This window comes from Mauremys mutica, chromosome 1, assembly GCF_020497125.1.
Source record: "Mauremys mutica isolate MM-2020 ecotype Southern chromosome 1, ASM2049712v1, whole genome shotgun sequence".
Classification (NCBI taxonomy): domain Eukaryota; kingdom Metazoa; phylum Chordata; order Testudines; family Geoemydidae; genus Mauremys; species Mauremys mutica.
In genome coordinates, this window is record NC_059072.1 from 225,506,489 (window position 1) to 225,528,996 (window position 22,508).

A 22,508-nucleotide genomic window follows, 5' to 3' on the forward strand; every position below is an offset into this window, starting at 1 on the left:
ACTTCACCAGAATACTAAAAACCAAAGGGACACTGTTTAAGTAGAGTTGGAAAAAATAGCTAGTCATGTGTTACCAGAGAAATGCAAAAAATAAGGTGCATAAAGGGGAAGTTAAGAGAACTGAATTAGCATAGGTAGAGAAAAAGGTTCTAAATAACCTATGTTGTCCCACAGTCTTTGGAAAGGAATTTGTGAAGGGAGAACTGTTTTCCATGTTCAGTGCGGATACAATAGTAGTCCTGGTCTAGTTTTTTTTTTAAGCTTAGTAATTTTGATCTGAACATGGATATCTGATTTTTCTCCTCCTCTCCTTTTTATTTTCCCCCTCTCAGAAATCACTTGGAGGAAATGACGACTTCTTGGAGCGAGACCTTGCCACAGGAATTTGCCACTTTTTCTATGACAGTGCTCCAAGTGGGGCATATGGAACTATGACCTACTTAACGAAAGCTGTAGCCACCTATTTACAGGATTTCCTGCCTAGCACAGGCTGCCTGATGCAGTAGGCTATGCCTCATGATAAAAAACAAAAGTAATGATTCAGAAGCTCTTTTCCCCCCTCTCCTCTCTCTTCCCTATCCATATATCTTTCACTCCACAGAATTTAAACACCACTCATCATGTGTGAGCACCAACCTGTAGGGGACAGCTGAACAATGAAGATGGAATTGGGCCTAATTCCAGAACTATGAGAAACAATTACAATGAGTGAGGCCTATTCTGCCCTAAATGCAATGTGCAATTTAAAGTAAATTAAGTAAGAATTATGCACTTATGCCCAGAGGAAAATAATTAGTGTAGAGATCAAAAAATAGGGAGATGCACCTCTGGCATAAATTTCCCAACTAAAGAGAGTGTTTTTTTTTTGTATATTGGAATTAATTAACTCTCTCTTAAGCATGGCTTCTATAAGTTGATGTTGTGAATAGTCAAAACACAGTTTAGTGTTATCCTTCTCTGATTTATTTAGTTTCCAGGTGATACCCAGGCATTATTTTTAATACACATTGAGCCGGATTCTGATCTCAATTACACCAGGGTGATACAAGAGTAACACCAATGAAGTCAAGCATGAGATCAGAATTATGGCTTTCATAAATTGGTAGCCTCTCTCTGATGACATAGCATCTGCCTTGGGGAAACCTACATCGTTTGGACCAATGCAGCTTTGGAGAAGCTGATCTCTGACTTCCCCTTTTAAAGACAGTTTTATGCTTATATTCGTTCTGGCTAGATTAATAAACAGCTAGCTGCCTGTAGATCCAAAAGATATGTTTCCTTCACTCAAGCACTCTTTCTAAATCTTAATATCTTGTCCACTGTAAATGGCCTAGAAGATGAGATACATAAGCATCGTCCTTCCAGAATACCATGTGGATTTACTAGAGGAAGAGTTGATGTTTGTTTCATGTCCTTTGATTAGACAGATGCTCCTTCATCAAATGTAACTAGAACCATTAGAGATTTTTCTACTAGGGAGAACAACACTCTCTTTAAACAGCACCAGGATAATACTTAGTACCTTTTAATGTGTAGGCTCTTTTTGTTGTATTTGTTTAGATTAAATATACAGATCCACAGTGCTCCCTCCTGTGGCTTAACCCAGGTGAGCTCAAGGTGGAGGAAGACAATGATTTCCCCTTGTTGACTTCCACTGAAGGGTGAGGCTTGCTCCTGTGGAATGGGCTGAACGAGTATCCACTGGTTCTTAGCTAGAGCCATGTTAGAGAGGTGAAATAGTACAGTCGTTTGGTGAAATTACTGGCTAGTGCACAAGAGACGGTTGGAGTAGATTCCAAGTGGCAGATTAGTAAAAGGGTAAGTAGAAACTATACCATCCAGTCTCTCATTTTTACTTATAATAAGTGACCTTGAGTGGGATCTTTCCTTAAGCACCAACACCCTAATGAAGAAATGGTCCTAGTGCCATTAGAACTTTTGAACAGCACTTATTTGAGTCTTTCTACAGGGAAATAGTTTTTCCATCTCATACATTTTAAAATGTTTTCCTAATTCCAAAGTGTGTGGAGAGAAGGAAAAACAATATCATCTGCCCAACCCACATGATCTCAATCAAGCTAGGTGGCAGGAGTCAGATTCACCCCCCAAACTTGGGTATATTGTGAGATACTGCAGTGCACTTCTGCCATAGCAATGCACATCCAGACAGTATTTTGTGCAGGCTGGAGAGATGAGTGCCATAGGTCAGAGTTGTCCCTTACAATGTCTTAGGCTTAGGAATTTCCCAAAGAGCAAGAGGATGCACAGCCTTTCTGGATAGACTGTACATGGGGGAAGAGGCAGGTGCATGTGTGCTTATTACCAAGGCAAAAAATTGTTAATGGTGTAAGGAGCAGGGATGAGTAGCTCAAATGCATTTGGAAATCAGTATCTTATATATGCCCATTTGTACTTTTGTTTAGTCATAGCTTTTAGTTTGTATACATGTGCTGAGAGAATGTTTTAGCTCATTTTCTAATTAAAATAAAAAAATTCTCCAATTTAAACAGGCCAAGCCTTACATTGAAAAGTAATGTATACTGTATATGCATGTTCATATGTGAGGGACTTATATAAGCTCTTATTTTATTAGGTTCCCTATAAAGCTTCGGTAATGTCAATAATTTTTCCCTTTTCATGCAGAGCTCTTTGATTGAGATGCAAGAAGGTTCTCTCTCAAATCTGTTTTAATGTGCTTTTTTTTATTCAGTCTGAGACATTAACAGTTTTAAAATTTGCAGAACAAGACAAGACTGCTAAAATCTGACATTTGTATGCTGCTAAATAGAGCTTTAAAATAGATTAGGGTCCACAGCAAAATACTACCATTTACACATTTAAATTTGCATGTGCATGTAACTTAAAAAAAAAAAAAAAAAGCAAAAAAGCAGAGAGTCCTGTGGCACCTTATAGACTAACAGACGTCTGTTAGTCTATAAGGTGCCACAGGACTCTTTGCTGCTTTTACGGATCCAGACTAACACGGCTACCCCTCTGATACTTTAAAAAAAAAAAAAAAGTTACCATTCATAATATAAACTAGCTTGGTATCCATGGTTTAGAAATACTGGTTTTTAGTCTGTCTAAAAGTGATACTAACACAATCAGTGAAGTGCATTCATAGGAAAAATACTTTTATGTAATTTAGAAGTGTGGAACAGTTCAGTACAAAAGGGTGAGAGATAGTACAGCGAATTCTGAATTGCAGTGTGACTGGACCAATCACCCATTTATACTTCTAGGTTGACTCACTCATCTGTTGCCTTTTTCCCTGAACTTCTTTTTAAAGGAATATATTAAAATCTGTACCATTCATTGCTGGAATCATTGTTCCTGAAACAGGGCAAACTTAACTGGGTCATGAAGGTGTCTTGTAGCAACCTCTCTGCAGGGGATTCAGATGTGTTAGGAAGTTTATGAATCAACCATTATTGAGTCTAGTGTGTGTTTCCAGTTACACGCAATCTTTTTCAGTTTATTTAGGGTAAGCTCATTACCAAAGACTTGATTTGGTTGTCAGGCATCCTCAAGAAGTGAAAAATGAATGACATGTCCAACTTCTAACTCTGGGAACTAATTTATGGAAAATAAATAAGACTAGGGTAAACAGACACCTCATGTGTCTTGGAAATGGGGGCATTAATGGAATGAAAATGGACCACCTGAGACCCACTGTTTTAGTTTGACAGGCAGTGCTGATGCAAGAGCAGACTGGAGCTGTCACAAAGGAAACACCTACACTGCTTCCTTGAAATATCAGACATGTCTGAAAACAGAAAATTGGTCTGAGATGGTGCAGGACCAGAATAATAAAACGGTACTAGCATACTGTGGCTACTGTATAGTGTAGGGGTCGGCAACCTATGGCATGCGTGCCAAACAAAGGTGGCACACAAGCTGATTTTTAATGTCACGTGGTGCAGGCTGACCCACTCAGCCTGCCACCGCTCTGGGGTTCCCGCTGTGGCCCCTTGCCAGCCGGGGTCCTCGCCACAGCCCCACTCACCTTGCTTCCGGCAGGAGTTCCAGCACAGGACCCCTGCCAGACAGGGTCCAGGCCTCTGGTCCTGCTCAGCCCTACCAGCCGCCAGCTCCACTCACCTCAGCTGCCGATCTGGGGTTCTAGCCAGTTAACAACTGATCACTTAGAAGCCTGTGTGCAGCTTAAAGTATCCAAATACATGCCAGACATTGGAAAACTCAGCAAGGGCAAGGATCACACTAAACTGAGAAGATCTGCATTTTAATTGAATTTTAAATAATGCTTCTGAAACATTTTGAAAACCTTGTTTACTTTACATATAACAGTAGTTTGGTTATATATTATAGACTTATAGAGAGACCTTCTAAAAAAACGTTAAAATGCATTACCGGCATGCGAAGCCTTAAATTAGAGTGTATACATGAAGACTCGGCACACCACTGCGGAAAGGTTGCCGACCCCTGGTATAGTAGTACTAGGTCCAGCTTTTGCATGAAGTAGCATTAGGGTTCAGTCTCCATTCATTGAACCAATACTTTTTCCTCCCCTCTCCCAATTGTATCAAATCCTTAACTGTTTAACATTGTTAGAATTTTATTAAGCTTTTATAGTTTAATCACTGGTTCTGACCTGTTGCCTATGCTTAGCACTCTTCACTTTCACTGTGTCTAATCAGTCCTCAGACAGCCTTACAAAATAGTGAGGAAAACTTACGAGGCCAGGCACAAAAATCTATTCATATTAGTTATGAGTTACTTGCTCATTTAAAAAAAAAAACTTGTTACAGAGAAGTAGAATTTGGAAAAGTCGTTCACAACATCCTTGAAGGTAAATATTATTCATACTTTACAGCTGGGGAAACTGAAATAGAGCAATTATGTGACTTGTCCAAAGCAACAGCATATGTCAATGCCAAGATAGCCTGTCTTTTCCTAAGGATAAGTGGCTGTGCATCATCATGAAGTTTACCTCGGCTATTAGTTACAAAGGAATCCACGACAGACGTCACTAGGACCATTTGCTTCTTTACAGCATAAATGGAGAAAAAAATCAAGGACTGAATATAAACTATCGTTTCATTAATGCCCCATTTCCCCCAGCAGGGCCAAGCCTAATTTAGGGCCTCATCCACTGCCCATTGAAGTCAGTGGCAAGACTTCCATTGACTTCACTGGGCTGCTAGCTGAGCACTCTTGAAAAATCTGGCTATTAGTGTACATAGAGAGTTCACGAGAATATGCCAAAGAGGCAATCTGTACACCTGTTATGGAAACATTTTTGCAGTTTAAGTACAGCAGAAATCTCCACTGGATATTGCCAGCCACATATCTATGGATCAATGAGTGTTAAGCCAATGGTGCTGGGCTTGCTACCAGTGTCATATAAAATCAGGGCTAGAGGTAGTGTACACATCTGTCACTAACAACTTGTTTTACATACTAAGAGAAATTGATGTACTTTTAATAAGTGTAGTAACAAGTGCTCTGAGAGGTTAGAGTAATGGATCTCTTAATATGCATCTAGCCCAGTATCCTGTCTTCCCCATTGGTCAATGCCTGGTGCCCCAGTGCGAATGAACGAAACAGGTAATCATCCAGTGATCCATTCCCTGTTGCTCATAATGCACAATATAGATGGAATATGTGTTTTCTGAAGATGTTATTCAGAATGCCCCAGCAGGTCCTCCTAGCAATACCTGCTCAGAGTTGTGTCATGGGCTTACTTTTAAAAAGTGTATTTTAAAAGTAGAGCTTAAATACTTCTTTCCTGTAGGTGCAGCTCTCTCCCAGAACTGGAGGAAGGCGTGGACAGCATGCAATGAATATCATTAATACAGCATACACTGTAGGAGTGTAGATCAATATTGATGGCAAAAAAATGCATGCTATCCAGCCATTGTGGCTCATAGCCTCGTGTGTGTGTGTGTGTGTGTGTGTGTGTGTATATATATGTCTGTGCTATGATCATCAGTACTTTTCTAAAATTAGAATGCAGTGCCTCTCTTTGCGCTAACTATATTCATATGAACTGGACTATTTTAAGTGTAAAGTTGGACAGTAATGCACCATGATTTTCCAGCTGTAAACAGACTTTAGAAATGGTGGCTCAGCAGAGGATGTTACTACATTTTGGGATTAATTTTAAAAGCTTTAAATGTGGTTATTTTCTTCTGCTCACCAATAAACTTTGCTTTGAGTATCTGAGCTATTCTTCAGTAAAATTAACTCTGGCTAAATGTATTTTTCAAATCCATGAGCTGAAACTTTCTAATTTTGTTTTTACCCAATATGGTATTATTTACAAAATTAGTTTTTGGTAGGGTTTCTTTTTCTTTCTTTCTTTCCTTGTTATAAAGGACCCTAAAATGCTTTTTAAAGTGCACTCAGAACATCAACCTCCATGCACAGCATGAAAAAATATGGGTCCAGCCCTTCCCACTATCAGATATAGAGGTGGGGGGGAGAGACATGGGGCTCCTCTTCCTCTGAACAGCAGGACTTGTGGAAGGAATAGCGTTGAAGTGGTTTCCGTTACATACAGCAGGCCCGCCATTATATCCCTCAGCCCGTGCCGCTGGCCGCAGCCCCCATTGACCTTGAACAGCAAACCGCAGCCAGTGGGAGCTGCGACTGGCCAAACCTGCAGACGCGGCGGGTAAACAAACCAGCCTAGCCCCTGCCAAAGGTTGCTGATCCCTAATATACAGGGTTTACAGTTTGGTTCAATGGCTATCAGCACTCCCACTATACAAATTGTTCCAGCACTCCTGCTAGAGCTCCTCTCACCCAGAAATTGGCAGCAAGGAAGGGAAGGGACATGAGTATTTTTTCCCTCTCATCAGCAGCACCTTTGCTTATCCAGGGAAGGGGCCCAGGGCAATATTGCCTGTGACTGAGCATGAGGTGATTAGCTCTCCATTCTCCTCCTACCTCAAAATCCTCCTGTTGGGTGGCAGGAAGCTCCCTTGCATAGCAAGCTTCTCTGGGAAACTGCTAGGAACCCTAAAGGGGGTGAGGGGTAGCATGTACCACCTCCAGCCAGCTGACCGAGAACACTTTTCTAGAGTGTGCTTCCCCAGTACCATTGCACCTGCTTGTTTTCTCCCACAATGGGTGATGTGCTTTGCCTCCACCCTCCCCTAGCCCTGGCCCTTATCACTCCACGGGAAGATGCTCCTCTGACTTTTGAGCACAAGCTATTTTTAAGCCAACTCCAACTTCCATGGGCAGAGTTTTTCACCACCATAGGGGTAATGTTTAGGGCTAGCACTGATCAGAAAAACCTTGAGGGAATCATTTTCCCATCAAAAAATGCAGTTCTTTTGAAAAGCATTGTGAAATCGTGGCAATTCCACCAACATGGCATTTAGGAGAAAATATGAAAAAGTTCCAACAATGACAAAACATGGTGGGAATCAGGGCCAGCTCCAGCGTTTTTGCTACCCCAAGCGGCGGGGGGGGGGGGGGGAAGGTCGCAGTCAGCAGCACTTTGGCGGCAGCTCTACTGCCGCCGCTTCATTCTTTGGTGGCAATTTGGTGGCAGGTCCTTCCCTCCGTCCGAGAGGGACTGAGGGACCCGCTGCCAAAGAGCCGGATGTGCTGCCCCTTCCCCTTGGCTACCCCAGGCACCTGCTTGCTGCGCTGGTGCCTGGAGCCGGCCCTGGTGGGAATGAAACATTTGATTTTTTTTTTTAAATCACTTTGGACAATTTGTATTACAATACAAATTGTCCAAAGTCAACATTGAAATAAAAAAAGCAATATTCAGAAAGTCTCCTAAGGAGAATGTCTACGTTTTCAGATTTTTGTCCCAATCTGAAATGAAGCCAAATTTCAAAATCCTTCAGGAAATGGAATTGCCTTTACCTAGCTGTCTCCGGGGTCTATTTGGGGGGATGGGCACATGTAAGAACTTCTCTTGCCTCCACCTTGACACTTATCCATATTTGGCATCAAACTAACCCAGTTTCAGCATCTGAAATGTACAGAACATCCCCCTCCCCCCTACACTCCCTTTATTCGTTATCTGCCTTTGAACCCTCATATTCCAGTGATGGGTGCAGCATAACAACAGACTGACATGCCCAAATGCTATGAGTGAAGTTGATTCCCTCTGCTGCAAAACATCCGGTCACTTCAGAGAACCTATTGGCAAGCAGGAGTACTGGTTAAAGGTGTTTACATTTCTATGTGCTACATACCTGCCATTTGATTATTTTAAATGAAAGCCTGTTGTGACTCCTGATTGACAGCCCGTTTTTTCCATAGGCAAGGTCATTTATTAGTGTACTGCAACCTTTTGGACAAATTCCTATTAATTACAGTGTGACAGTTTGATACCACAGAGTTGGGACTTTAGATCCATACCCACTTATACAGAAGAGGCATGTACAGCTTCATAGACATATTCCACCGTCTCAAAAACCTTTTGCATGCTATATAGGCATGATATAAAGAACCTAAGGAACATAGAATTCAAACTTTGGAAAGCCAAGTCATTGACATCTGCACATAACGCAGCATCCTACACAGTTGGGATTATTTAGAAATCTGCCTGAATTTCATAAGTTGTCACACAACAAAGCGTTCCTTGTAGTTAGGTACTGCATTTCTGCACCCAAAGGAGACGATCGTGTGGAACAAAAAACACAGCTCCCAAGATTGACATGCACAATATTTGCTCTTAACAGCCCAAAACAATGCAGCTGAAAGGGCCAAGGAATAGACTGTCACTGGAGCATACTTTAAGTTTATTTCCAAATTCTTGTCAAGCAACTGGAGGCTTGGGCCTAATTCTGAGGTATGTACGTTTCTAGAAGTGTGAGTATTCTTTTAGTTATTACAAAGGTAAATGGGCACAGAACTTTTAAATAAATGCAATTTAAATGAGCATTCTCTAAATAAGCTTCCCTAAATCCTGAAGTGCCATGAGGCACAACAGTAGCCTAAGAAAATAAAGGTAATGTAAATTGGAGGTATGCAGCATGTTACGGGAGCTCGAGTCTCGGTTCTCCTCCCTTGTCTGCTCACGCAGGGCTTAAACCAAAGCCCATGGAAGTCAAGCAGGCCCATATGCTGCACTATTTCGCATACAGTCACATATATTATATCTACTACATTCCCTTCAGCCACTAATTTTAATTCCTCCATCCCCCTCCCCCCAAGTTAATCGGATAGGATTTGTTCTTTATCTACCTGTTGCTCGTGGTTACCATATAGACTCATGCTGTGCTTCATTTTTGCCAGGGCTGAGCCCCAGCACCTCCAGGCTTGGCAATTCATAGCCACGGCACCTCTTTCATTACAAAATAAGCAGTGAACTCATGGAACAGGTTCCCGTACCTCCCTGATGTCAGGTCATGTCAGTTGCCCCATCTTTGGCTGGAGGACTGCAATATTGCCCGGTAAAGTGTTGCTTTGGTGCATGTCTCCTCCCTGGAGTCCTTTCACATCTAGCTGTGTCAGGTCGTGAACAGATTACTTCCTTTTGGGTTTTCTGCCCCGTCACAGGCTCTCACTACAGCTCCTCTCTGGGCTGCTTCCCCAGCTTTCTTCACAGACCTGAATGCCCGGTCAGCTTTTTCCCCACTCCTTATAAAGCAGCTCATGCCATATATGTATAGTCCTGCAGTTATCTGAGCTTGGTCACATGTTCCTTTAGTCACATGATCCTGCAACCCCTCACTCCATTTTAGGGCTAGATCTCCCAGAATGCCATTGTTGGGGCTGAACCAGGACTGGCACATGCTTGCTTATAATTTCCCTTAAAAGGCCAGTGCACATCCAATTATGGGCCTCATCCTGCAGCTGAGCTCCATGGTTGGATGTCTGAATCCATGAAGGACCCCAAATGTTATTCTGTGCAGACGGTGCCAGAGCCATAGATGCTTAGGAACTCTTTTCGCTTAAAAATTCAATTATTTTAGCAGGGCGTGAAGATTAATTCACGTGTCAGTCAGTACCATGCTCAAGGCCCAGGAAAGCAACCTAACTAGGAGTGCCAGCCTTTCAAACAAATCTCAGAGGTTAAAACATGACAAATTGTCAGTAATTAAAGCTGCAAAGCACAAAACAGGTGCCCTTTCTTCTCTTTAGCATCTTTTGTGTGCATGCTTTCAGTAGAAAATACCTAACAGCAAGGCTAGTATGAATGTGTGTGGTATTTTTCAGTGATTTCTAGTGCTATAACTTTATGCCCCCATGCTCTGGAAGTGTCCCAAACAATAGGATGTATATAATCCCAGGCCAGGTTCACACTACAAAGTTAGGTTGAATTCATGTAAGTCAACACCAAGCCTCCAGTTTAAGGAAGTTGATCTTGCGTGGCCACACTACGCTCATTGTGTCGACAGCGTGCATTCGCGCTAGCAGGGATTGCATCGATGCACAGAGCGCTGCACTGGGGGTAGCTAGCCCACAGTGCATATAGCCGAGTGGAATTTTGGGACCAAAACATTGGTGCGGGTGGCTATGGGAACATAGTATTAGCCTCCCATGATGCACTTGCCTCCCTCACTCCCTGAAATCAACAGCAAACAAACCCAGCCTTTTTCACAGCTTTTTTTGTAAGCCTGGGTTACCCAGGCAGATGCCATATAGCACGATAAGCATGGACCCCGCTCAGCTGTACACTGTTGTGAGTGTAGCGCCCCTCTCCACCTGATTACCTCCTTTAATGGCAATCCGCTTACAGGTTTTGATGGACAGGTCTGGGTTGTTTTGGATCCCACCACCCACTCAGAAGGGTGAATCTTTTTTTCTTTTTTTGCTATGAAATTATTTGGCGGTGCCTCCACTCCCCTCGCTCCTTCCTGGCAGGGTCACCAGGGCAGCTTGGGCGGAAAATTTTAACTACAGAGTAATCCCACGTACTTGCCAGATAATTGGAGACTTCCAAGAAATAACAAAACACATAAAACCTCAGACAAGTGTCATCCAAACATGCTTCTTACTGACACCTCTTCATGCAGTACTCACAAGGTCTTCAGTGCTTCTAACTGGCACTGATCCTTCCAATGAAGTCAATGGAAAAATATTCTTAGACTTCAGTGAGAGTGGGATTAGGTCCCAATGGCCAGAACATTTTGTTGTTAAAGTAAGACTTCACAAGCTCACCTATAGGCCTTTATTACTCTACTTATCCCCTTTGTATCACACTAGTTGATTCTGCTTTTTTGCAAGCTAATTCTCTGCACACACAAATACTATTTCTTCTATTAACCTTAATATCACTAAACAGTCCCTTCTAGAGTCACACTGGCCACCTATTATTCTTTCTTTCTTCTATTGTCTTTCAGAGGAAGTGTCGTTTGTTGCAGTTTATGATGGCACAGAATGTTCCAGTATTGTTCCAAACATACATTGAAATACTTCCTCCCACTGCACCAAGCTCAGTCATTTTCTTAATATCCCACACGTTGCTTTCTTGGAATCTAAACCCCTTGTATGGCTGTGTTCCATGACCCCACTCCATATGATGTTCAAATCCAAGAACTTTTTCTTTGCTATGTTGAAGCATCTCATGCTCAGTGTCACCATGCTTCCTTATTACCAGCATTTTCTTAATCAATTCCTCTTTAATAAAATACCCAAGTTATTTATGGAGGAAATCAACGTTCTACTGTGTGATCCATACAATACCAAGAGCAGTGAAGCAGGATAATATACCACATTTCTAATTGCTTTGAAAGCTAAGATTTTTATTCTGTTATTGACCACATATTTATGCCCATTCAAGACAGTAACGTACTTTGAGTCTAAGCTTAATGGATCTCCATTCTTATCATAATGAGACCTATTCAGAAAAAAAACATAAGGGCAGGCTTTTCAAAAGAATGTTTATTAACTACCCTAGCTCACGGGGAATCAGTAACAAGAGCAAGCACTTTCTGTATTTAAATAATAGGCTATGTACGTAAACAATAGTAAAAGAGGTAGTAGTGAGCTGAAATTATTAATTTATTATCATGCAAAATACTAGTTTAAATGTAGAATAATTTCTGTAAATGAGTTTCTCCTCTCAGTTTTCAACCGTAGGATAGCTGGTCCGAAGGATCTCTCTACTTTTCCCTATCAGAAAGGACTTCCTTCAGAGTACATCAATTCTTCTAATCTGCGAGGACTGTTGTTGAGCCACACAAAGAAGTTCATCTTAACTTCCCACAGGGTTAAAGGAGCTACACTGGCAGTGATCAAGTTCCCAATGGTCAGGTGATAAAGAAACAAGGACTGGAATCAAACAAGTTGCTAATATGGCATGTCCTGCTCTACCATCAGGCGACCACCTCATAAGAAGCATGTTAAAGTTTTTTGTCTCTTCTCATTAATATTCTCCAGTCTAGCAGCTGTCCACAGTTTACAACTGGCTAAGAAATGACTTCCCCAAACAGCACCGTGCTTCTGGTTCTCCACCTCATACGTTTACCATGCAGTCCCTTCTTTCTCAGACAGGCATTACATTTCTCAATGCAGCATATCATCACCGGAAGATAGTCAAGCTCCGGACAAGAACTTCTGAAATTAATTCTGGTTCTACTTGTTTTCAAATTTATTAACCACATGAAAGGCCTCTAAAAATTCATTGAAGTCAATGCTGCCATCTTTGTTGAAGTCAATGCTGCGGGCTAGGTTGTCAATGGATTCATCATCTATGTCGATTTTGAGATGAGAATTGAAGAGTTTCCATGTCTGGCGAAATTCCTCAATGGAGATCAGACCTAAAGGAGACAGAAGAGAGAAGCAGTGCACTGTTCAACTCACCTGTCTCCCCTCAAAAGGGCTATCTGCCACCTACCACCATTTGAATTTATTTGTTATGTAAGGGCCACCTAAGACACACATCACTTACACGCAATAACAAATATATGCTTCATAGATGTGTAGTTGTAAGCAGAAATTACCCTCATGTACCTGAATGATCTTTGTCAATGATGTTAAAGATTATCTCCAGATCAGTTCTGTATCTGTACAGGGTTTCCACCAAAGCTGGTTGAACCTAAAAAGATTTTCAAATTACATACCATGGGCGGATCGTACCTCAATCTGATTTACACTAACAAACAGGACAGACATTGTGCCAATCTAAAAAACAAAACAAATACACAAAGCATACATTTTCAAATATTAAAAAGACTCCTTCAGTACAGCTTCCAAGCGGGGATTTCTCCTCGGCCCTGAAAACACAGCAGTAGACAGTACCTGTCTGTCTTTCAATTGCCAGATACATTGCCACGAAATGGATAAGAGAATTGTCACTGGGATAAGGAGCCTTTCACATCTATGATCAGTGATTATTAATGAAAGTGCAAATAACCTATTGGGGGTGCTGCATATTATGCACTCAAAGACACACAACTTAGAGGTGCATATGGAAAGTGACCTGGCTGTTCTTACTTTGAAAAAAAAGGAAACTTCAACTACAGACCAGACTTGCAAAAGGGCTCAGCACCCAAGTGCTCCTATTTAGGTCTCCAGGCATCTGAAGTGGGTTTTTACCCATGAAAGCTTATGCCCAAATAAATCTTAGTCTTTAAAGTGCCATCAGACTCCTCTTTGTTTTTGTTTAGGTAAATTCACACTGCAAGTGAAATCATGACTGAAGCACAGTAGCATACCCATAGCAGCTTTCATCTAGCTAGCACAGCTAACATTAGAAACGGAAGCATGGGCTTCAGCACAGCCTTGCAACCTGCGCCTGTACCCAGGGTCCCCAGCAGACTTGCACTCGGGTGGCTAGCCCAAGTACAAGCTCATGCCACCATGTGTTCACTGCCACTGTCACTCATGCTAGATAAATTAAAGGTACGCCTATCCAGACAACAATCAGGCCTTCACTTAACAGTGTAGAAAAACCCTTAAGTCACTTTACTAAATGGAGAGATGTTAAAAGAGCTCACATCCTATTTAGCACTTTTTGAAAATATGACCATTTTATTTAGCTTCCTATATGGAAATTGAGCGTTTTGAAAATCTGGCCTCAATTGTGAGTGCTGAACGTTTTTGAAAATCTGGCCCTTAGCAGCCAGCCTCCAAGAAAATATTCCTCTAAGATTTGGATATGACTCTTTTTCCTCTTACCTCTTTTATGGCTGGCTCTATTTCCAAATCATTAAAACATGAAAGATACTCGACACTTCCATCTGGAGCAAGCTGCACCAACCGAGAACGCAGAGTCCTCCACGGGAGATCCAGATGCAAAACAGATTCCATTGCTGATGCCCATTCAGTGGCAGAAATTCTTCCTGTCAAAATGGATCATTTCATGGTTATAAATTATGCATGCCAAACAACACACTCTTACTAACTGCTAGCCATTTTTGTTGCTGGTTTTTTTAACAAGTTGCAGAATAGTCTAATGCAGATATTCTTTGACACAGAAAAACTAGAAAATATTTGAAGTATTTCAGTACTTTTGAAATAACTGTATACTGAGCAATTACTTTATTCAAAAGGAATGTTACAGATTTGAGGTCCTGCAAACATGTACTGTAGCTATATTACCATGCACAGCTGACAGGGCAACATAAGACCTAGAAAATGTGACTTGACTGTTTAGCTCTGAAATGGTGTTTACGACCTTAACATTTGGGTTATCACTTTTAAAGGACATCGGGTGAGGTACTGTCATGAGGAAAAGATTTTCGGTGCCCCAAGATTTCAATCCCTATTCCTATGCAAATAGTCCATCCAATGTCAAACAGCCACAGATTTACCTTCACTTGATACCTCAGTGTTTATGTTCTCTAGTGCATTGCCTGACAGCTTCACCTATTCTAGGGACTTGTCAGACTATCTGGCGGAGGTGCTCACGCTCTGACTTTTTACCCTTGTCCTCAGTTCCACACCCACATAGCTTTCTGAAGATGTCTAGCAACGGAGGAGTTTGGAAATGCTCCCGAGGCAGGGACTGCCTTAGCACTGCTAGACTTGTGCCCGCCCAAACCCTCTCTCATAGTTGAGGCATTTTCTATCTGTGAATTTCTTCAGCTGCCCACTTTTTCTTAGTTGGATTCCTCTTCCAGTATGATGCTTAAGGCCCTGAGGCCTGGACTTCAATACCAACCCCTTCACTCATTTCACCTGGAAAGAAGCATGCATCTGACGAAGTGGGAATTAACCCACGAAAGCTTATGCTCCAATATGTCTGTTAGTCTATAAGGTGCCACAGGACTCTGTGTCGCTTTTTACAGATCCAGACTAACACAGCTACCCCTCTGATCATTGACTAACTGTCACACCTAAACCCCACCTCCCGGGAAACATGAGATGGTTTCCCATACAAAGAGTAATTGGAGACTCCCCGGCCACTGAGGCAGCAAATCAGGCTGGATAATCAAACAATTCCATACTTCAAAGCTCTCCTATAACAGAGCTACACAGGATCCCACAGAATCCATCAGGCTCCTATATGAATAAGCGAACCGGTCAGGTTTCTCCACACCTCCATCCCCCATTTTCAGAAACCTTGTGCTGCAATACAGCAAGAGGCAGCTCTGGACACTGCTGACTTGGAAGAAGCTTTTGTGCAGTTCCTAATTCCCAGGAACAAGAAACCCACTGGGCCTAAGTAGGGTAGTACAAAGTGCTATGTGTTATTCGGTGGAGGATGGCAGATTGACACTCAAAGGTATGGAATCTAACTGCGCAGCATATTCTTTGGACAGAAAATGGAGAGGCTGATGCCTGAGCCAGGGACATTCTTCAGACTGTCACCTCACTTATGGGGAACTCTGGGAGCTCGTGAAACTTACACCCACCCGACATGACTTGAGTCCATTCGCCAAGCCTCACAAATGCAAAACCCTGAAATTCTTCACAAGACCTCCACCCAGCAGTGCACTATGATGCATCCCTGATTCCCTGGCATATTCTTCTACTCTGCCTTGTACTTATATAAGCACTGGCAAAGATCCAGTGACGAAGGACAAAGCAGGAAATCGCTTTCTAGACCTACTCCAATGGCATCCAACAGCAACCTTTTCACAGGCATATTTAAGGCCTGATCCCTTTGAAGTGTTGAGTACCTCGTGTAAGGTGCTGAGGGCCCTTAGCTCTTATTGACTTCATTGGGAATTGGGGACACTCAGTCTCACAGAATTAGGATCTTCCTTTGTTTAATCATGTATTTTACAGATTACAGTTGCCTCAGTGGGTGTCATTCATGTGAAAAATATGTTGTGCTCCTGATACGTATCAAGTATTAAGACAAACGGTACTCTTGATGCACTCCAGTTTGGGGGAAGTTTGTTCTATGCAGTGTTTGTGTGCCTTTACACAGGAAATGATCCTACTACACAGAAGAAATAATGTTATATTAGTAATATAATAAAATAATAATACAAATCCAGATATTTAATAGCTGTTGACTACATTTTAGAGAACGTTGATTTTTAGTCCTATTCAATGACAATGCTGGCAACTTAATTTTAAGAGCTCGTTACTTTCATTTGCAAATGAAAGGAGAAGTGTGGTTGGTTTCATTACCTGTGTAATTTGGGTCGTACTGTCTGAAAGCTGCAATGAGTTCTGATCTCCGGGAGTAAAGTTTCTCTCGTAATGACTTTAATGCAGACCATTCAACTACACTCACCCTATGAAGAAAATAATCAGAGTGGACAATTAAAGGGTTGAAATTCTCTAGCTCTTCAAATGTTTCCATATGCAGTATTTATTGTGTACCAATCCTCTGTAACAAACAATCTCAGTTTAGGAGCCCTGCAACAAGCCCTCCTAAAGCAGTGACATTAAAAAACCAAAAAGAATTGTCTGAGCTTATCTGGTGGCTCAGTTATTTATGGCAGACATTGCACAGTCAAGTTATAAGTCCTTTACATTAGCAAAGCTGACTCTAGCGCCAGGCATGGCAGAATTGTGCTGACAAAATTCTTGGGCTTGATTCACCCCAGTATTCCTCCAGTTTTATACCATGGCATTACACCAGTGTGAAAATGGTATCATACGATGGCGAATCAGGCCCGACATATATCCTATACATTTGCTGTCTTATACAATTCAAATCCTTGAATCTCTTTATAGTACTGCAAATAACTCAGAACAATCAAATTAGAGCTGTTGGAACCCCTTTTATCTGTTATCACATTTGTTTTAAATCCATTAAAAAAAAAAAGAAAACCAAGTAACATAAAGAGCTGTGCAAATACAATTAAACCTCTCATGTAACTTGTACCGTGAAAAATTCATACATTCTGGGTTCACATTGATACACTGTACATGTATTCACAGGTGCTGGCTTCTAATTTTCCCTGGGGGTGCTCAACCCCCACTTAGCCCCATGCCTCACCCCCACTCCACCCCTTCCCTCAAGGCCCAATCACCACCCCACCTCTTCCCATCCCTGCTCCACCCCTGCCCCGCCTTTTTCACCCCCTCCTCCGAGCACCCCTCATCCCTGCTCCTCCCCCACTCCATCCCAGTGCCTCTGGCCCGCTGCAGAACAGCTGTTCAGGAGGCGCTGGGAGGGAACAGGAGGAGTTGATTGGCAGGGGCCACTGGCGGGTGAGCAGGGTGGGAGCACCCACGGGGTCAGCACCTATTTATTAGATGTGTTGTCCTTACTGTACCTCTGGTGAAGAGTCTGTTTGCGTGTGCATTTGCTGACTTGATACTGCACAAAGCGAGGTATCAAATCAGGATTCAGTTTTAGATAAGCACCACGATTGCTGCCATCTTCATAGTAGTTAGAGGCAGAAAAAATAGTGATAACCTGATAAAAGAAAAAAGAAATCAATGAGATTGATTAAAGCTGCCACCTTTTTGGACTGAAGTTTAAAACTGGCTTTAGAAAACTGAGAGGTTACAAAATGAATTAAATCCAGTGTAAAACCCTAATAAATCTATACGTCTGCCAATGGCTGCTCAGCTAAACAAAATGTCAACTCTAGTCCTGCTTCAGGACTACATTTTTCATTTGTTCCATGAGGACTTCACTTTATAAGACAAACAACATATAACTAAACTTGCCACAAAGGCAACAGTTCCCTGGAGTCTAAATGGTTCTGAATCTCCTTCCCTTCCTTCTAGCCATGTGTGTCAGAGAGAGAGGCCAAAAAGATGAAGGAAATTACTTGGAGGAATTAAAGTAACATGTACACTGACATACATATAATACAGTGGGCCTTGACCTTTCCCTCACTGGAACTCACCTCCCACGTAGCAACACGAGAAGGACAGGGTGGTCATGACCTAAGTTCCCTCTAAGCTGCATGGCTGCGCACCAGGCTATCCAGGGCCACGCAGATGGGGAGAGGTGCCTCGCTCCTCCCCCAGCCTTGGAGCTGCAGCTGCAAGGCACCCTTCCCCTGGCCCCAGCCTAAGAGCTTCTGCAGCCGGGAAGAGGCACCCCGACCCTGGCCCTGGCCTCGGAGCTGCCATAGCCGGGAAGAGGCGCCCCGACCCTGGCCCCGGCCTCAGAGCTGCCACGGCTGCAAAGAGGCATCCTGGCCCTGGGCTCGGAGCTGCAGCAGCTGGGGAGAGGTGCCTCTCCTGCGGCTCCGGGCTGCTGCAGTGAGAGAGGGCTGGGGGGAGTCCTCTTTCCCTGCTGCAGCCCCAGGGTACTCCAAACCCCTCATCTCTAGCCCAACCCCAGAGCCCACACCCCCAGCTAGAGCCCTCACCTCTCTGCACCCTAATCCTCTGCCCTAGCCCTGAGCCCACTGTCACACCCTGAACCCCCCAGCCCTGGCCCCACCCCAGAGCCCGCACCCTCAGCCAGAGACCTCACCTCCCTGCACTCCAACCCTGTGCCCCAGCCCTGAGCCCCCTCCCACATTCCAAGCCCCTCGGCCCCACCCCCACCACACATCACCTCCATATTGGTGCACATAACAAAATTCATTCCGCACATGGCTGTAAAAAATTAGAGGGAAAATTCGTCATGACCCTCAGTTCGCAAACCCATGTAATAATGAATGAAATTCATAATAATGGACTAGCATAGATACAAAAAGACTATTGGAATTTTAGGCTTAAGCAACAGGAAATGACCAAGAAACATCTTCCCTATCAATTTCCCAGTCCTAGAATTTACCCAGGGTAAGATTTCAGGCATAAAAATGTAGCTCAGATTCTTTCCCTACCTTCAGTGGTGCAGCTCTAACTAGCTTTTGTGCTGACAAATTTCCAGTGTGCCAAAAAAAGAGTTGCAGAAGCATTTGCAGTAAGCTCTATAATGTTTCTATTACAAAGTGCCGGTCCTCACATTCAGTGGGCCTTTAAGTGAGCCTTTTGCAGAAACACAAAGACAAAATGCACTTTCCTAAGGAGGAGATGGTGCGACTTGAGCAGAGGTTTTTAGCAACTTCAAAGCACAGATTGCTACGGCGCCATCTTGCAGTCATTAACAAATCTCCCCTTAAAGGCAAGGGGAGTTTTGTCTAAGAAAGAACTTCATGATTCAACCTCACATGAGTACTGTGAATATTCCCAATACCTATTTTATAGAACTCACTCTTTTTCGACAATCATCTTAGTTGATAAGTTTGAAGTTACTCCTACAGGGTTTTCTGGGAAGTTCACAGCAGCATTTTATTTTATAAGTGACGATCTTACCTGCCCATGATGGCTGATTTCATAACCTTCTTGTTTACATTCATGAGACCTGATCAGCATCTTCAGATTATACCGTTTAAGCAGCCTGGCGGTAACATCGGGTCCAAAGTAGCAACCACCTCCTCGAACTTTGTTTGGTGTGCAGCCATTTTGGTTTTTTGGGTCACTCCAAAGAATATCAACCACCTTCAAACAGCAAACCAACGCACATGATTACTGACAATTAGTACAACATCGGCAACAACCTGGGAGATTATTTAGAAATGATGGCCATTACAGGGTCCCCAGGCACAATAAGATACAGCTAAGTACCAGTATAGTCTTCTCAGATTTTCTTTATTTCCTTAAACTAGTACATTCCTTTTGCTTGGAAAACCTTTCTTTTTATTTGGCTTTATTTAAAAAAGCCATCTGAGTTGAGCTTTTAAATGTAAATCACTAGGTAGATTTTATCCTGTATTTCCAAACAATTTCAGAAACTAATACTCTCAAGAGAGAACAAAACACTTGGTTTTTGTTTTCTGTTGTCTTTGGAAGACTCACATTTTAAAAGAATGGTCTAATTTCTACACTAGAGTTTTATCAGTCTCCATTGTATTGGTATAAGGACCTGCCTTCCTAAGTCACATGGGTCAGTGGCAGGAGACAGGTTTCCTATTTTAGAAGAGAGTTGCTTACAGAGAAGCCAATATAACCATCCACTTCTGCTTAAAGGAGCTGACCAAAGAGAAATTTAGAAAATATGCCCCTGCCTAACAATTATATTTTCATATTATAAGCAGCTCTGTGAATTAAAATCACAGAGTTGTCACAATTTATTAAATTACTATACACTGAGGGCTTAATCTTGTTCTTTGGTAAACAAGGCAAACGTGGAGGGAAGATGACAAAGGTAAATCCCTTCTCCCTGGACAGCAGGCCCTGCATACCAGAAATCTGAAGAGTTGGGATTTATTGGGCAGGTCAGCGTCCAGCTCCCCAAGCCTGCTGGTGTGTGCATTGCAACAACAAAATAGGTGCAGTTTTTGACTGATGACTGGGAAATTATAGCCCATTTAAACTAAAAGTACCTTTTGTACTATCAGATCCTACCACACAAGGACACTCAACTGCATCAGATACTACTGAAATGGATTGAAATGTTTGCTATTGAGACATTTTGAACACGGAGGAAATAGAATACATAAAACATATTTATTTGTAGAACAGAGTGACATGTCTTTAAACGCATCTGAATGACCAGAGGCAGAAGGTAGATTCAGCCATAATGAAATCGCCTTGACTGCACAGAATGATGTCTGAAGTTAAAAGTTTTCTCTATACATCTCAGAATCAAAACATGCTGTTTACACAAAATAAATTCCATTTGTCTATACAGATAGGGTTTTTTTTAAGCCGCCTATATTTGGTTTCACATACTTGTTTCCATTCCTTTGCTGTTAATTCTGAAGGCACGCTCGGCATACGAACACTGGACTCTAGATACTGTGCCTCTAGGAGTGGGCCAGAGTTGACACCATCATTAAGTAGCCACATGTGCTTCCCAACATCCAACAGATCACTGGTGTATTGTCTTCTATGGCTAGATGATGATGAAGGCCTGGTCATTCCTTTGACAGCAATATCCTGCCTTGGTGGTCTCAGCACAGACTTCATCTAAAAGACAGACTCATCAGTGCATATTTACTGATGCTTATATAAATCAAAAAAGTCAAAGATGCACCATATTTCATCATATGCTCCATATCTCAACAACAACTGCTTTAAGGAAATATTAACTCATCACAACTCTGGATTCAAACTCTGGGTTTTAACTTTTCACCAAATACAGTTCTTGAACTCAGGGTAGAAACTTTGATACCTAATTCCATTGGAAGTTAGATACCTATGTTGAAAATCTGCTCCTTTATCAATAATATTGGGGATGAATTGGTATTCACTGAGAAACATGGACCTGATTCCCCACTCTTTACTCTAGCATTACTCTGGTTTAACTCTGTTGAAATCAATGGAATAACACCAGGATAAAACTGGAGTAACCCAGTAGTGAATCAGACACTATATCCTTAAATAAATCTAAGCTCCTTGATTGTTCACCAGGGCTAGTGCTCTTCTGGAGCTGCATAGGTTGGCTATGGCAATTTATTTTAAACAAACCTTTTCTTGAAAGAGATAGGCTGCTTCTTGCATTCTCTTTTGAGATTCACTTGTACTAGCTTATTTTTTTAGCCAAAAAAGTGTGTGTATTAAACAATTTATTAAAGAAAAAGAAAATTGATTCTACTACTACAATAATTTTCTTCCCCAGAGTCCTAAATATCTGAGCAGAAGCTGTCTTTCCCCATTATCTTGACCAACACCCAAACAGTTGTTATCTACCTAAGGCACTGACTCAAAAATACGAGCTGGCCCGAGTCGGGATTGTGTAGCATGCAAAAAAATAATAGCTAGATACCAGAAACTGCTTCTGGCAGCAAATTGTGCCAGGGATCAGTTTGGAATAGCACAAATGCCAGCGCATAGCCTGGAATCCGGCCCATAAATGTCTGACTCTTACTGAAGTATTTCAATACTCTCCTGCGGAGGTGATTTCACATGTTAATTATGAGTTGCATAGAAGCTACATTAATATCCGCAAATAATAGACTTGAGGTTAGTAACTTCCACTGTTTTCAGCAGGAGTTGCACCTGCTTAATCTCAGGGCTGAATTTGACCTCTTGTCTTCTGAGTTTGTTTCAATTATGAAAAGTGGAATTTTGGCTGCCTCTGGGCCTGATCCCGAAACAGGATCCAAATAGGCAGAGAACCTTGAATTCTGTGGGATTTCACCCAGGTACGAAGTAGCTCCATGCAGGCTGAGGGGCTCTGCTTGCACAGATCAGTTTGTAGGGCTGGGGCCTCAGTGCACAACTATCACTAAAGGAAAGTTGAACTGGACTGAAAAGGAAGAAATTCACAC

At 42.2% G+C, this 22,508-nt stretch overlaps 2 protein-coding genes across 12 annotated transcripts in view; one reads left to right on the plus strand and one right to left on the minus strand.

The window, feature by feature from the left end:
* PHKA2 (phosphorylase kinase regulatory subunit alpha 2) overlaps positions 1–2,510 on the plus strand; it is a 72,399-nt gene extending 69,889 nt beyond the window's left edge. For all 5 annotated transcript variants that reach the window (XM_045016777.1, XM_045016548.1, XM_045016867.1 and 2 more), the window contains one exon: positions 333–2,510. In XM_045016777.1, the coding sequence (XP_044872712.1) occupies positions 333–506 (174 nt within the window). In that variant the 3' untranslated portion in view covers positions 507–2,510. The remainder of the gene's footprint in view (positions 1–332) is intronic.
* A 9,295-nt stretch (positions 2,511–11,805) lies between these two features.
* The window catches only part of PPEF1 (protein phosphatase with EF-hand domain 1), a 69,408-nt gene continuing 58,705 nt past the window's right edge, over positions 11,806–22,508 (minus strand). For all 7 annotated transcript variants that reach the window (XM_045017475.1, XM_045017220.1, XM_045017245.1 and 4 more), the window contains 7 exons: positions 20,968–21,204; positions 19,549–19,734; positions 17,562–17,704; positions 16,465–16,571; positions 14,059–14,222; positions 12,892–12,976; positions 11,806–12,698 (listed from right to left, as the gene is read on the minus strand). In XM_045017475.1, coding sequence (XP_044873410.1) covers positions 12,514–12,698; positions 12,892–12,976; positions 14,059–14,222; positions 16,465–16,571; positions 17,562–17,704; positions 19,549–19,734; positions 20,968–21,204 — 1,107 coding nt within the window. In that variant the 3' untranslated portion in view covers positions 11,806–12,513. The remainder of the gene's footprint in view (positions 12,699–12,891; positions 12,977–14,058; positions 14,223–16,464; positions 16,572–17,561; positions 17,705–19,548; positions 19,735–20,967; positions 21,205–22,508) is intronic.